The sequence below is a fragment of the Pithys albifrons genome, chromosome 10, assembly GCF_047495875.1.
Source record: "Pithys albifrons albifrons isolate INPA30051 chromosome 10, PitAlb_v1, whole genome shotgun sequence".
NCBI lineage: Eukaryota > Metazoa > Chordata > Aves > Passeriformes > Thamnophilidae > Pithys > Pithys albifrons.
The window spans coordinates 14,446,262-14,459,995 of record NC_092467.1 but is presented as its reverse complement, the minus strand read 5'-3'; the positions used below and the strand labels follow the sequence as shown (position 1 = coordinate 14,459,995).

General features: G+C 37.9%; 1 protein-coding gene across 1 annotated transcript; it reads right to left on the bottom strand.

Annotated features, from left to right (window-relative positions):
- Nucleotides 1-23: 23 nt before the first annotated feature.
- Nucleotides 24-13,182, bottom strand: DBT (dihydrolipoamide branched chain transacylase E2). The gene is made up of 11 exons (XM_071565873.1): nt 13,080-13,182; nt 8,614-8,737; nt 8,368-8,443; nt 7,346-7,527; nt 6,885-7,012; nt 5,907-6,150; nt 4,971-5,137; nt 3,867-3,944; nt 2,776-2,967; nt 2,532-2,603; nt 24-1,680 (listed from the first exon to the last, which is right to left on the bottom strand). Exons 1-11 carry the CDS (start codon nt 13,128-13,130, stop codon nt 1,513-1,515), a joined length of 1,482 nt encoding a protein of 493 aa, XP_071421974.1. The 5' UTR covers nt 13,131-13,182; the 3' UTR covers nt 24-1,512.
- Between the last annotated feature and the right edge of the window lie 552 nt (nt 13,183-13,734).

Here is a 13,734-nt window from a genome sequence, read left to right as displayed (position 1 = left end):
AATAAAAACAATATTACAATTCTTTGTGGCTTTATTTTTTTATTAGGAATAAATAAATCTGATAAAAATGAATTAGGTGATAAGCATGATATATTAGTCAAACCTTGCAAGAAATGACCTTTATACAAAAGACCCTTATACCACAATAGAAATATAAATAGCACCTTACATCGATGCTCCATGCTCCCCCTTCTACATTATCAGCTTTTGTCAGTCTCAGCATCAAGGATAGCAGGGATTCTGCCTCTGGTAGCCTGTCTCACATCTTCACAGCTAAATGCAATAGACAACTTTGGTCTACAATTTTGGAGAATGCTTCTGGTTTTGATACATCTAAAGAAGGGAGAAAATGTCCATTTTGTGTGTCACAAATTCATTTTAAGGCCATGTAACCGTCTTTTCTTGTGTCTGTTTGCAACTTATATTTCTAAAAGGTATTTATAGCCAATAGTTTTCTTCCTATCTCCCATTAAATCACCAGTGCAATCCTCACAATCTCTTTAGTTTACCTTAAAGCCATAGAAATATTTTCTGTTCTGAAGGCGTCAACTTGAACCTATTCATTATGTGCCTTGTATCTGAGTTCAGGAGGTCCTTATCTTACACAGTATTTTTTAATGGCCACTCTTTACTGGAACTGATTAATCTGTTAAATTCTAGTACTTGAAGGTCAATAACACAATGCTAGCCTTTGGAACACATTCAGCTCACTGTCAGGCTTACCTAATGTCAGAATAACAAAACAAGATCCTTCTTTTTTCTTTTGTTTTTTTCTTTCTTGCTTTCTTGCTAAAGAAAAATAACTGGAAAGCATTAAGGACTGAAACTACTTCCAGCCTATAAAAATACAGGATAGTCTAAAGAGTATTAAGGCCCTGATAGTTCTGAATAAGTGTTATCAGTAAGTTTTTCAATAAATATGGCCTCTTTATTTATAGTTTGATAAAGAGTACCTGTGTAAGTAATGGCCAGGAAAAAGTGGACTAGCAAAAGACTGATGAGGTTTGCTCAGTTAAATAACAAAAAGCCCTCTGGACATCTTACAGCAGAAGCATTAAAAGTATTTTATTTATGATTTTTGCATAACTCTTTTTGGGAATTTGGATACTATTTGTTAAAATAAATTTATGTGTCCAATGTGGAAGAACTATGAGTATTCCCCTTCAAAACAGGTTAATCAGATTATAAATAGTGCAGGCGTAGAGCAGTGTCACACAGTCACACCAGCCTGAAAATTATTCTTATTGTAAAAGGCACAATAAAGACATTCCACCACCATATTGAGAGGCTGTGACCTATTCAGTTTGATACTCTGCTGTAGAAGAAGTTGCAGCACTAGTAATTAAAAGAAGTAACAACTAATTGATAGACTAATATCAGCTGTTGAGAACTTGTAACCACATAACATTATTATATAATGCACGTAGCAAAGGGCACATTAGCAGAGACAGCTTTCATAACTATTCGGTCTAATCCAAAAAGTTTACAGGCATGTTCTAGCCATGGTTTCCTTTATTTAAGGTCCAGCAGCATGGAAGCAGGGTTCTCCAAGTAAGATTTCCAGAGGTTGGAAAAGCGGGCCATGGTGGCTCCATCAATGATGCGATGATCAGCTGACCAACTCACATTCATTATTTGTGCTTGAAATACTTCACCTTTCCCATTAAATCGTGGAAGAACCTACAAATCAGAATAAGGAAAAAAATAGAAATATTAAGTACTTCCATTAGCAAAGCTGTATTTTCTGTTGTTGATTTGGTGACCTAAATTTAAACATTTTGCTAATTAGACACACCAAGACCTTCCCATTATTGTTTGTGCTGCAGATTAGAATATATTGCAAGTCAATGCAATAAACAGTCATATCCTGTTTCCACCGTCATGGAAATACTGAAGTATTGAAAAGCTTTCTTGACTCAAAAGTTTCTTCCTGAATAGTTTACCACACTGTTAGTTCTCAAAGTGACTGTTTCCTCAAAGCATCCCTTAAACAAAGTAGGAAGAACATAGAAGTGATTTGAGTTAATACTGATTTAATTTCCAGCATTGATCTCAAATGTCTATATGAAAAAATTAATGCCTGGAATTCAGAAAACATAAAACTTCCTTTACCATACAATTTCTGTATGGATTCAGCTATCTGGTTCATGAAATTAAACTTCATTATCAGAGTATTTCTCAAGTTTTCTCCTTGATGACAGCAAAAATGCTACTGCCATGTTGCAAAACTTGTAAAAATATATATATGTTTTTTCCTATAACTAGAAGGCTAAACATATATGTGAGTGAAATATAACAGGATTCTAGAAAACAAATCTGAACCCTTGGTGTAAGAGACTTCTAACATTTGGTGCCTCCACAGTCATCTAAAAACACCATAAAACTTTGCAATCACAAGCTGTGCAGTTTCTCTAATATAAAGAAGAAATGTTTATATAAGAAAAACAACACAAAATCAGACTCTACATTTCATTTGCATTACACATGACCTAGAGTTAAACACTCATATCACTGAGACAAAGTTAATATACCTGTATTTTTCCAAGTGCTCCAATAGCTACTTCAGGAGGTAGTATCACTGGTTTGGCATAAGTGCCACCAATCTAGAAAAGAAAAAGCTGGGGATATTATTTAACAAATAGTATGAGGGTTTTTTAGAGCAGATTGCCTCTTGAATTAATTGCTACAGGTTTTGTTCATTGTACATTAAACTTCAGCAAAGTTGTCATTTCAGCAGCAGTTTTCAGATGTAATTCCTGTGCTCCCTGTACTTACTGTGCCGATGTTTGAAAGGGTGAATGTTCCCCCAGTGAGGTCACTTGTTCCCAGCTGGCCTGCAGAGCCCAAGGACCGCAGGCGATTCAGTTCAGACGCAATTTCAAACACGCTACACACTTGGACATTCTTCACGTTTGGGACAATCAAACCTTGCCCTGTGTCCATTGCAACTCCAATGTTGTGTGAGGCCTGCAACAGGTTTCATTAACAGGACATTAATAGAAACTGTCAGTGTAAAATGTATTGTACATAAAAAGGCACTTCAATTGCATCTTCCTTATTTATCTTTTTAACCCAGAAAATGCTGTCTGTAGTAAGCAACTCCTCTATACAACTTTGAGGGAAAAAAAGGAGGTACATTTTTAAATATTAGCCTTCCACACCTGCAAATTGTTGGCAATTTCACACCCAGGGAATATAAAATCCAGGAATTAATTTCACACTGAAAACATTGAACTTTAGAATGATTTTAAGTCTAACAAAATGTAAGTACCAGATTTTAAAGACAACACTAAAATTAAAAAAAAAAGGAAATTGAGTTGCCTTTTATTTGCTAGAAGGAATATGAGAATTCTGAGAGATTTTGATACAACAGCTCAAAAGGAGTTTGTACTGCTAAGAGCACCTGCATATCAGTGAAGAAGATAGACAGTCGCTTCCCAGGAGTACCAATCCAGCAGCTCGTAAGAAAATAATTTTTATCAAAACTGAATTTAAAATATAATTTTAATACATAAGGGATGAGTGTTGGAACAAGATAATTACTGTGCCATTATTAAAAAATTATGGTATTAGATTTTAAATATTCTCATTTTAAATGCTTGCCACATATTAAGGTAAAAAATAGGAAATCACTATATTAATACGCATTTTTGAGGCAAGTCTGAATAATAAAGTGACCCTTATTTAACAAACTACTGATAAGTCCAATAATAAATCAAATTCAGATCTTAGAATCTGGATACAAATTATTTTCCAGCACAACACCCCAGTTTTGGTTCTTAAACTTAACTCAGACATTCTGAAAAGCCCTTTTTAGATATTACTTTATGTTTGCTATTCACATCTTTTATCAGTAGTTTACAAACCTTATATGTGACATTTTGACAGTTTTCATCCAAAGAAGCATTAAGAATGGGATACTGCAATAACCCCAGAGAGGCTGCCTGTTAAACAGATATAAAAAAAAAGGATAGATTTTTATATTTTATAACCAGAGAAAACTCCATGAAAAGGAAGTAATGGGAGGAGACAATTTAGATTAATAACAATATGGATTTCTTCAGTCCAATCAAATTTGGCTCAAACTCTCCTTAACATGTCTGTTGATGCTTTGTCATTATTAGGACAGCAAAAAAATGGAACAACTTACAAAAGCCAAATATACATCAGACAGACATATAAAAAGCAATAATCCCTTTCCCCAGTATAACTGACGTTGAATCTGCATTTGTCATTTCCGTTTCACAATTCAAATCAAATATCCCAAGAGTTATGAGATTCAGCTGCAATGTCACTCTCAGTTCTCACCTTAGATGACAGTTTTTCAAGGAAGTAACATGAATTGCCCCTGGAGACAGGGAGCAGGATGAGGCTTACAAAGCACTCTGACCGCAAAGCGTTACCAGAGGTTTGGACCAAGCTCTGCATTCAATGCACAACTCAGGCAGTGCCTGAGCCCTCAGTGATGCCAACAGTTGGAACCACAGCACCTAAATGAGTGCAAGTGCCTGGTGTTCTGAACAATAGAAGAGACATACTGACTCACCTAAGGCATTCATTATTCAACTCAAATTATTCAATACAAATACTGTAATATAACTAATAGCAACAACAAGGATGCATTCTGTGTGAGGTTCATTTTAAAGGAGTTCAAAAAAACAGTGACAGTTTCTAAAATTTGTTTTGTGCAAATCCAATGCCTAATAATGTTTACCCCAATACTGAATGACACTTAAGTTGCTTTATCCTTCCCCATTAATATTTCAAATATTTCAATCATATTATATAACTCAGTGCAATTCCAACTGCAAATTGATAAGGGGTTCAATAAACAAGAAAAGTTGAGACTTTTCTTGTGATCTGTTGTAATTTAGATGATAGAGAGGTCCTCCAAACTTACAACAATCTTTGAAAATATTTTGGCAAAAGTTGTGTAAGTATTCCATACAGTGCTCTGCTGCCTGTCTCACCTTTATGAAGAAAGGCATAAAGGAAAGCTTAACTCCTCGGATCTCAGCCAGAGGTTTCAGCTCTTCTCGCAACTGCACCAGCTGAGTCAAATCAATTTCATCACAGTAACCAAAGTGAGGTATCTTCAGGGCTGCACTCATAGTCTTCACCATTGCCTTCTGAAAACCTGGAAAATATTTACTGACTTCTTAAAGGAACAAAATGAGCATTTGTGAAGTTATGGTGAAATTTAATTATTTGATTTCATTAAATAAATGACACAATTTACAAAAACTAAACCAAACCAAAGCCAAACCACAACAAAAAAAGGACACGGTGAACAGCACTTATTCAGTACACACAACAGTTACTCAGTACATGCAACTCAATTTTTACAACTGTAACACCTCAGATCACATTACTATGTCTCTCTCCTATGTGCGTAGGCATTTGAAATCATAACATGATAATCTGAATTACTCTTTCCAGCCTCTCCAAATAAACATTGCTTGAAAGGCAAGCAAAAAACTTCTATCTTCCCCTTTTAATGTGCTTTTTCTTACCTTAGTGTCTTTTGTGGCACTCTTCTCCAGAACAAGTGTACACTATTATTAAGCCCTGACAGACCCTTAAATCCATTGCACTTTGCCACTAATTGCATAATGATTCCTGCTGTGACAACTCCTTGTTTCAGAATTCCTATCTTTTTGAGCATATATTTGAAAAGTGAGCAAGTTCACTTTGCAGCCCAACTCCATCCAACTAAAACATGAAAAAGTATTTTATAAAATTATTTCAGAGACACTTTTTACAGAGCATGTTTTCCTCCATGCTCACTGGCATGGCAATAACATGAAACACACTCCCATCAAAAGGAACCAGCTTTTCACAGAGCAACAGTTGCTGGCAGTCTACTGTGACCATGATCTCAAGATTTTGTGTATTTCATGATTTACCTGTTACAGGTTCAGTTTTATCTTTTCCTGAAAACACAATGGGCCTGGAAACAGGTAGTGGGATTTTGCGTGCTTTGTCCTTTGGAGCAGCTGGCACAGTTTGTGATTTTGGCAAAGGTGGGATAATTTCAGCCTTCGGTGATGGAGGTAAAATAGCTCCAGTTTGTTTGGCCAAGTAATTGAGTATGTCTTCTTTAAGGATTCTGTTATCTTTCCCTGTTCCAACAACTTCACTCAATTTAATCTGAAAAGTACATAGCAAGCTGTGACATTTTATTTTTACAGCAACATAAAAATATCTTATATTGTGAGCTATTGTTAAAAATTATTCCCATTACCAATCCAACATACCTACAGTTTTCTCTCCTGTTCTATAATTTACCAGGTCCTTAACCTAATGGCACAAATCATCCAAAACTCATGCTGTTTAGTTGAATATTTTAAGGAGGAACTATGAATACTACTTACTTTAATGATTTCACAGGATCAATAGCGAAATATGAAGTTGAGGAAAGCTATTTGTCACTTAATTTTCTCTACTTATTGTTTGATTTTTCTCCTGCAAGTGCATCACAAACTTTCAAAACTAATGGAATAGTCACAGATCCATAAGGAAAAAAAAAGAAGGCATTAGAAACACATAAAAAAAATCACCTAGGATATCCTCTGCTCTATTACAAATCTGGAAAATGGAACAAGGTAGCTAAAACTGAGATTTTATTTTTCCTTCCTCCTTCTTCTGTCCCAGGATTTTTCAATCTTCAGCCTAAGCATCCAAGCTGCATTTGAAGCCCAGTAATTCATTTTCTATCCACCATAATCATCAGGAAGTACCATTCGCTTCATTTTACAACAGTTTTCACACATTCAAAATTCATTTGAAACCAAGTCTTTCCTCTAGATCCGTGTTCTTGTAGTCAGTCAAAATGCCATATAAAGCTGGATAAAATGCAATGAGCCCTTATTCAGCAAACCTACATTGTTCTCCATGGCCAGGCGTCGGACTGCAGGGGTGGCCAATGTTTTGTGACCTTTGATCTCTTGGTGAGTGTGCTCGTCATGAGACATGGGAGGGGTTTCAACAACATCTTCTTCTGCGGCAACACCTGCAAACAAAAAGAAAAACATTTGACTTTACTACATTATAAGCACTTGTTAAATTCCAACCTCAACCATTCTGTGATACCTGAAGTTTTTAATATTTGAGTTATTGTGGATGGGAGCACAGCCTGCTAAATATTCAATAGGATATGTCTGGCTTATGAGATTTTAAATTCTAATAAAATATCACAAACTTTCTCTACTCAATTTTCATGACCTTATAAAGGGAAAAAATATTAATCGTTAAGATTTTCAGGAGGAAAAGGTAAACTTCTCTGTCACTGATGTTTTTATGACAACAAACAAAACATGCAAGAGAAAAAAATGTCTTACAATACCTTTTGAAGCATCAATTTCAATGTCTACTAATGGTTTTCCAACAAAAGCAGTATCATCTATACTGTAATGGAGCTTTCTAATGACACCATCATAACGACTGGTAATTGTAACAGAAGCTTTATCACTTTGGACTTCACAGATGCTGTCAAACTGAGACACACTGTCACCTTCTTTTACATACCTAAGAGAAAAGACACAGGCTAGTGTCAAAATCTGTGCTAGGCATTCCCTTATTAAGTTCAGTTATGTACATCCTCAGAACATGAAAACACATTCCAGATAAGAAGCCAAATTCCACACAATGGATACATTTGCTCCATGTTTTGCCTGGCTGCTGCAGAACCCTTCGCTGTGTGAAATGACACAACGATTTAGAATATTGTCAAACATATATTACATTTACTGAAGTAAATCAGAGTTTTCTTGTCAGATCATAAATCATCTAAAAAATAAGAATGAGCCCAGCTTAGTCTGAACCTAAGGATGTTCTTACTTTCTAATTGTCAGGATCAGTATATGATCTTCTACACAAAGAGAGGTATTTGTACAAAGAGCAAGGCATTTCAGCACTGCCTTTTTTCACTGTATACTGATTGTGTTTAAGTCATTCATCACTGGCTTTTTAGAAACAATTTAAAAGTTAAAATCTTTTACTAAAATCAATAGAGAAGGGGTATAGGATAAAATTATGTGGTTTATCTGGACCAGTAATTTGTTTCTAAAGCTCAGCCTAAGTAAGCATAGTAAAAGACAGACATCCTGAACACTAGCAAGTTAATTACTGAAAGAAAGCCTATATACAAGCACAGTTAGGACATCTCATTCCTTCTACCTTTTCCACTCACGAGTAAACCAGACTGCAAATTAACAAAATGCAAAGCTCAGTGTGTACAAGGTTTTAACATGTGGCAAATGAAACTTGAAAAATTTCACTAGTAACCCAGAAAACATTCTCAGGTAAGTAATTGATAATACAGCTACCTCTTAATTTCTGAGTATATTTCTAAGAAGCAGAGCTTACCATTCTTTTACAGTCACCTCTGTAATCCCTTCTCCAATGTCAGAAAGCTTAAACTGGACAATTTGGCCACACGAAACTTAAAACAGACAATAAGAAAATACAGCAAGTTTAATATTAAATACAGGATATCAGACAGAAAAATGTGAATGCATCAGAAGGTTTATATACCAGCCATATACAAACTGCTAACATAACACTCATAAAATAGTAAAATAAAATAAATTATTTTATTATGAAAAATATTACCAGCAGATGTTCTGAATAATCGCTGTTGATGACTAAACTTGAGGGCAGATTTGTCAAGCACGCACACATATTTTGATTTTATAAAGCGAATGCTGCTGCACGATCTAACGCGATGAATGCAAACCTGGGGGAGAAAAGTCTCAACTGTTAATACAATGGACTGAGGAATGCAGAGTTCATTTAATATTCCTGATGCAATAGTAATACTGAAATAGTTTAATTCTAGTCTATATAAGAGAAGTTCTTACGGAAACACTCTGAATACGTATTTGAATGCACAATAACCATTACATTCACATAAGCTTTGCCAGGTCTTTAACTTCTTTCACTAACACAACACAGGGGTAGATCAAAGCCACAATGAAATAACCAAGTAACAAAAATCATTACAAGATCTGGTAAGAGATTCACACTTGCTATTGTTCCTCCAGGGAATTAGCTTAATCAGGACATGCACACAAAAAGCACACATAGAATCAACTACATCAGCCATCTCAAATATTCTTATCCAGAACAACTGCTGGAAGGGGCTCCCAGACTGCAGGGAAAACCAGCACATTTTTCTTCACCAGTTCTTATTGCAATCAAAGGTTGATCAGAAGTACTAATTGGAAAGGAATTCACACCAGAGGGCACAGAAAGTTGCCCTTTCATTTCTGGTAATATATAGGAGGCAATCATCTTCAAATAAATACTTCATACAACGTTAAAGACACTTTTTAAGAACTGGGCTTGAGATAGTTTTCCTTCACAGTTACAATTATATTTATCCAGAAACCAACTTAAAATAGTTATGGAATTTTCTGAAAGGTTCTTCAGACAAACCTTTATGCTTTAAAGCATCATGTGATCAGTCACAATTGTGGTCAAAAACAGTCAGTAGTGCTTGCATTGACATAAACAGGTGTTTTATTAATCTAAGCATAAGTTAGTCTAGACATCTTCTTATTTAGTAAGATTTCTTAAATTTAATGTAATTCTGGTATTATGTTGTCTTAGACTGCTGTAAAATTTATAAAAGTAACAATTTCTCTGTAGTTACTATCTCTAATCAGTGTAGAGATACAAAAAAAAATCAGGTGCTACAATGTACCTCAAGTAGCTCAAAACTGTAAAATTTAGAAATTATCTTCTTAGAAGAGCCAGAAAACAGCACACCTGCATGGGAAAGTTCATTTTAACTTCTTTTTTGAAAAATCCTGTCAGTAATTACATGAAACTTCTTGATTGCCCTCCCCACACCCCAAACTGTTCCACTATTTGATACCACCTTACACTTTTTAAAAAGTAGAATATTCATGAGGCCATACAATTCTGAACTGACAATGTATGCATTTTCTGTATTATTTCATCTAGCATTGCAAGCTTTCTTTAAGGAATATTTATACAGTGCAATCTATCATAATGGATACAATAAAGTTATATTATAGGAGTTACTTTTCAGCTACTTGTTATTAACATTGTATCTACTAAGGTAGAACAGGTGTTTTTCCAACTCCTATAACAAGCAGACAGGAAATACTTATCATTAGTCCTCCAAACAACTTTCCCTATTCAACAATCAAGTAACATGGTCATTTTAAGCTATGGAAAATCATATTTTATGAACACATTTAAAATTCTCATTAAATTATTAAAGTGGTGTATAATGTACATCTTCACAAGCCTATTTTCTTATAATTTTAATTCTGGTTTTCTTACCAATTGAAGGTTATCTGGTTACATAAAAAAAGGTGTTCAACTAGGCCTTTTTGTCACAAACTTACAATAAAATTCTTTTCTCTTTATATAACCCTAAATGAAAAGCATTCAATATTTACCTTTGAGGATGATCACAAGGAGCACAACCAATCTCTGAACTATTTCTAAATGTGAAGTTTCACACTGGTTTCCATGTGTTTTTAATATTTGGTAACCAATGCAGGTAGTGAATTAGTAATGACACTGCCAAAAAAAGAGACTGGTTTTGTTACAGAAAAGATACCATGATGTTTCATATTATATTGGTAGGAATAATTCAGAAGTCCTGCATTTTTAAAAAACAGAACCTTTTTGGTTTGCAGTTTTACACATTCTCCACTACAAAGTTGGTGTGCCAGTATGTTACAGTAAGAATACACCACACAGTCTCTTCACAAAACAGTATGTTCCTTCCTAACAAGGAAAAGATTAAAATCCATTAAATGAAGAGTCTGTGCTTATTAATTTCAGTATTTAATCACCACAGTACTTTTTCTGTGTAATGCCAAATTAGGCAATAAAAAAGCCTATATTAGGCAAATACAAAAGACATAATTAGCTCTAATATCCATAGCATGCTTATCTACATATCTTGATATCTCAAAAAATTTAGCAATAAAAACTCTACAAGCCCAGTACGATCAGTTATATTTATGCCTGCACTATTACACTATATGGCAATTTAAAGGCAATAATGCCACAGCAAAATAACACCTTTGCTATGCAAGTCTTCAATGTGCAGAGTTACCCTGGCCCTTGCTGATCTTGAGGAGACACCAGCCTGGCTGACTGAGAGCTGTGGTTTGACCCAAGACAACATGGGAGCTGCTGCTCTTTGGGGGAGAACTGCCTTGCCCATTAGGTTCAGGTTTGGTTGTTTCCTTAAAAAGAAGCCAACTGTGATTTTCTAAATTACCATTGATCCTAAAAATCTACTGCTGGCCTCAGAAAAAAAATATTTTTATGTAGCCTGCAGGGAACCAATTACCTGATGGAGCAACACTAAATTTCAAAGTCAAATTGGATAGTTTTGCTCAAAGGCAATGACTTTTCATTAAGGGATACTCCCCTATTCAACTCCTTTGACTTGCTGACACATTGAGTCATTTTAATGAATGTTTACTCATATTGGATTTGTTGGAGGTACATATTCTGTATCTCCAAGTATATAGTTGTCTATGCAGCAGAGCAATGTCCCTTGGTAGCCTATTTTATTCCAAGGTTATTCCTCACCTAAATACCTGGCACATGTCCCAGTGTCCAGGTAACTGCTCTTTCCCTACCACTTTACACAAGGGCCCTCAGGCTCCTCTCTTTTTTTCTTCACAATTTACAGCTCCCACGAGCCACCACCATGACTTTTTCCTTCTTCCTTTTGCTAGCCAGAGTGTTTACAAAGGCACTGAGAATATTAAAGTCTTTTAATATTATAATAACCAAATTATTTCTTGGCCTTTATCTCTGTTTCACAGCCGATGGTCAAAAGAATGAGCATCCAGCAAGATTCAAAATGTGCTTGCACGAGACATACACTGTAAAACAGCCAAATCTATAGTTCAACATGCACATAGATAAGATGAGCATTTTCATCTTATCAGATTCTCCCTCTGGATTTAAGAGTAGATGGTTAGAAAGAAACTAAAAAGAAAACGCTATTTGCAATGCTCTTACTTAGTAAAATTATTTATAAATAGCCTAAAACTAGATTAGAAAAGTATCACTTAAAAAATTCTCACCATTATGATTTAAAAATATGAAATATTATTTTGAGAAAAAAATAATAATGGAAACTAGAACTGAACCTTAATTTTGTATCTACTTATCTTACAAAAGTTATTTCTTTATCTGACATTCCACAAAACAGCAGTGACATAACTGGAAACCAACACTTTTTAGAACAGCAGGAAGACTACAATACAAAAAGACAGAAAAAAGCAGAACATCTTCAGATGTTAAAGAGTGTTATAAGTGTCCTAAAAGGCAAACAAGTAGATTCTCTTCTTATGGTAAAGTATCTCAACTGCTTTTCAAGTATCAAGGCTCCTGGGATTCAAAGAAATACGATTCCCTTTCTCAGTACTTGTATCCGCACCGTCCGTGTGCGGATGCGGAATGCACAGGGAGCTGACGGTGGGCCGAGGAGCGGCGATGGCAGCGCAAAGTAGAGGCAAAGCAATGGATCAGACAACTTAGAAATTAACAGAGCAGAAGGATGTCACGGGCTTGTTACAGAAAGGAACGCGTTTCTCTCACAGGAAACACGGGCAGCGGGGAGGACGTCCCTGGGGCTGAGACGCCTGTTCGGAGCGCCAGCGAGGCTCGGGCGGGTCCTGCCGGGGGACGCGGCCACCGCGAGGCGGGTGGGCAGGGCAGGGGGCAGGCGGGCGGGGGAGCCGCGGCACGGCCAGGCAGGGCAGGGGAGGGGAGGGCAGGGTAGCTGAGGCGCTGCCCACCCGCAGGCATTGCTGAGGCGGCAGGGCAGGGCAGGGCAGGGCAGGGCAGCGGAGCTGAGGCGCTGCCCGCCCGCAGGCACGAGGGAGGCGGCAGTTCCACGAGCGTGTCGCGTTTGCAGCCGCGCGGTGCTCGGGGGCTGCCCGCTGGACGGCAGCAAAGGGGCTCGGGATGTCGCCGTCGCCGTCGCCGCCGCCGCCGCCGCCGGGGTACGATGCTGCGCGCTGTCGCTCCCCTCCCCGGCTGAGCACGGAGCGGGATCCCCGCTCCCTTACCAGGCGCCCCGCGGCTCGACAGCTGCTCCTCAGCGCGGTCACGGCCGCCATCTTACCCGCACACCCCCCCGGCCCAGCCAACCCGCGGCGGCCGTGCCGGCACAGCCAACCAGGCGGCGGGCGGGGCGAAGGCGCCGGGCGGGCCCGGGGCCCACACGCTCGAGGGAGGGAGAGCGGCCGCCGCTGAATGGGCCCGACGGGGCAAAGCCGCGGGCAGCGGTGCGGGGTGTGAGGCTTCCCTGGGCCGCGGAAGCGGGAAGGGCAGCGCCAAGGGCCCGGCCATTCTCGATAGACGTGTAGGAAAGTCCCGACAGTGCCTGCCTGACCTACACGCCCGTGTCTGTGCTTCTACCTGAGCGGAGGCTGCAGCCAGGTGGGGGGCGGTCTCTTCTCTCAGGCAACTAGTGATAGGACGAGAGGTCACAGTCTTAAGCTGCGCCAGAGGAAGTTTAGGTCGGACATCAGAATTTTCTTCCGATTAGACATCGGAATGGGCTGCCCAGGGACGTGGTGGAGTCACCATTCCTGAAGATGTTTAAGGCAAGACTGGCACTTAATGGTCTGGTTGACATGGTGATGTTCGGCCACAGGTTAAACTCCATGAATGCAGAGGTCTTTTCCAAACTAACTGATTTTCTGAGGAAAACTCGCTGTA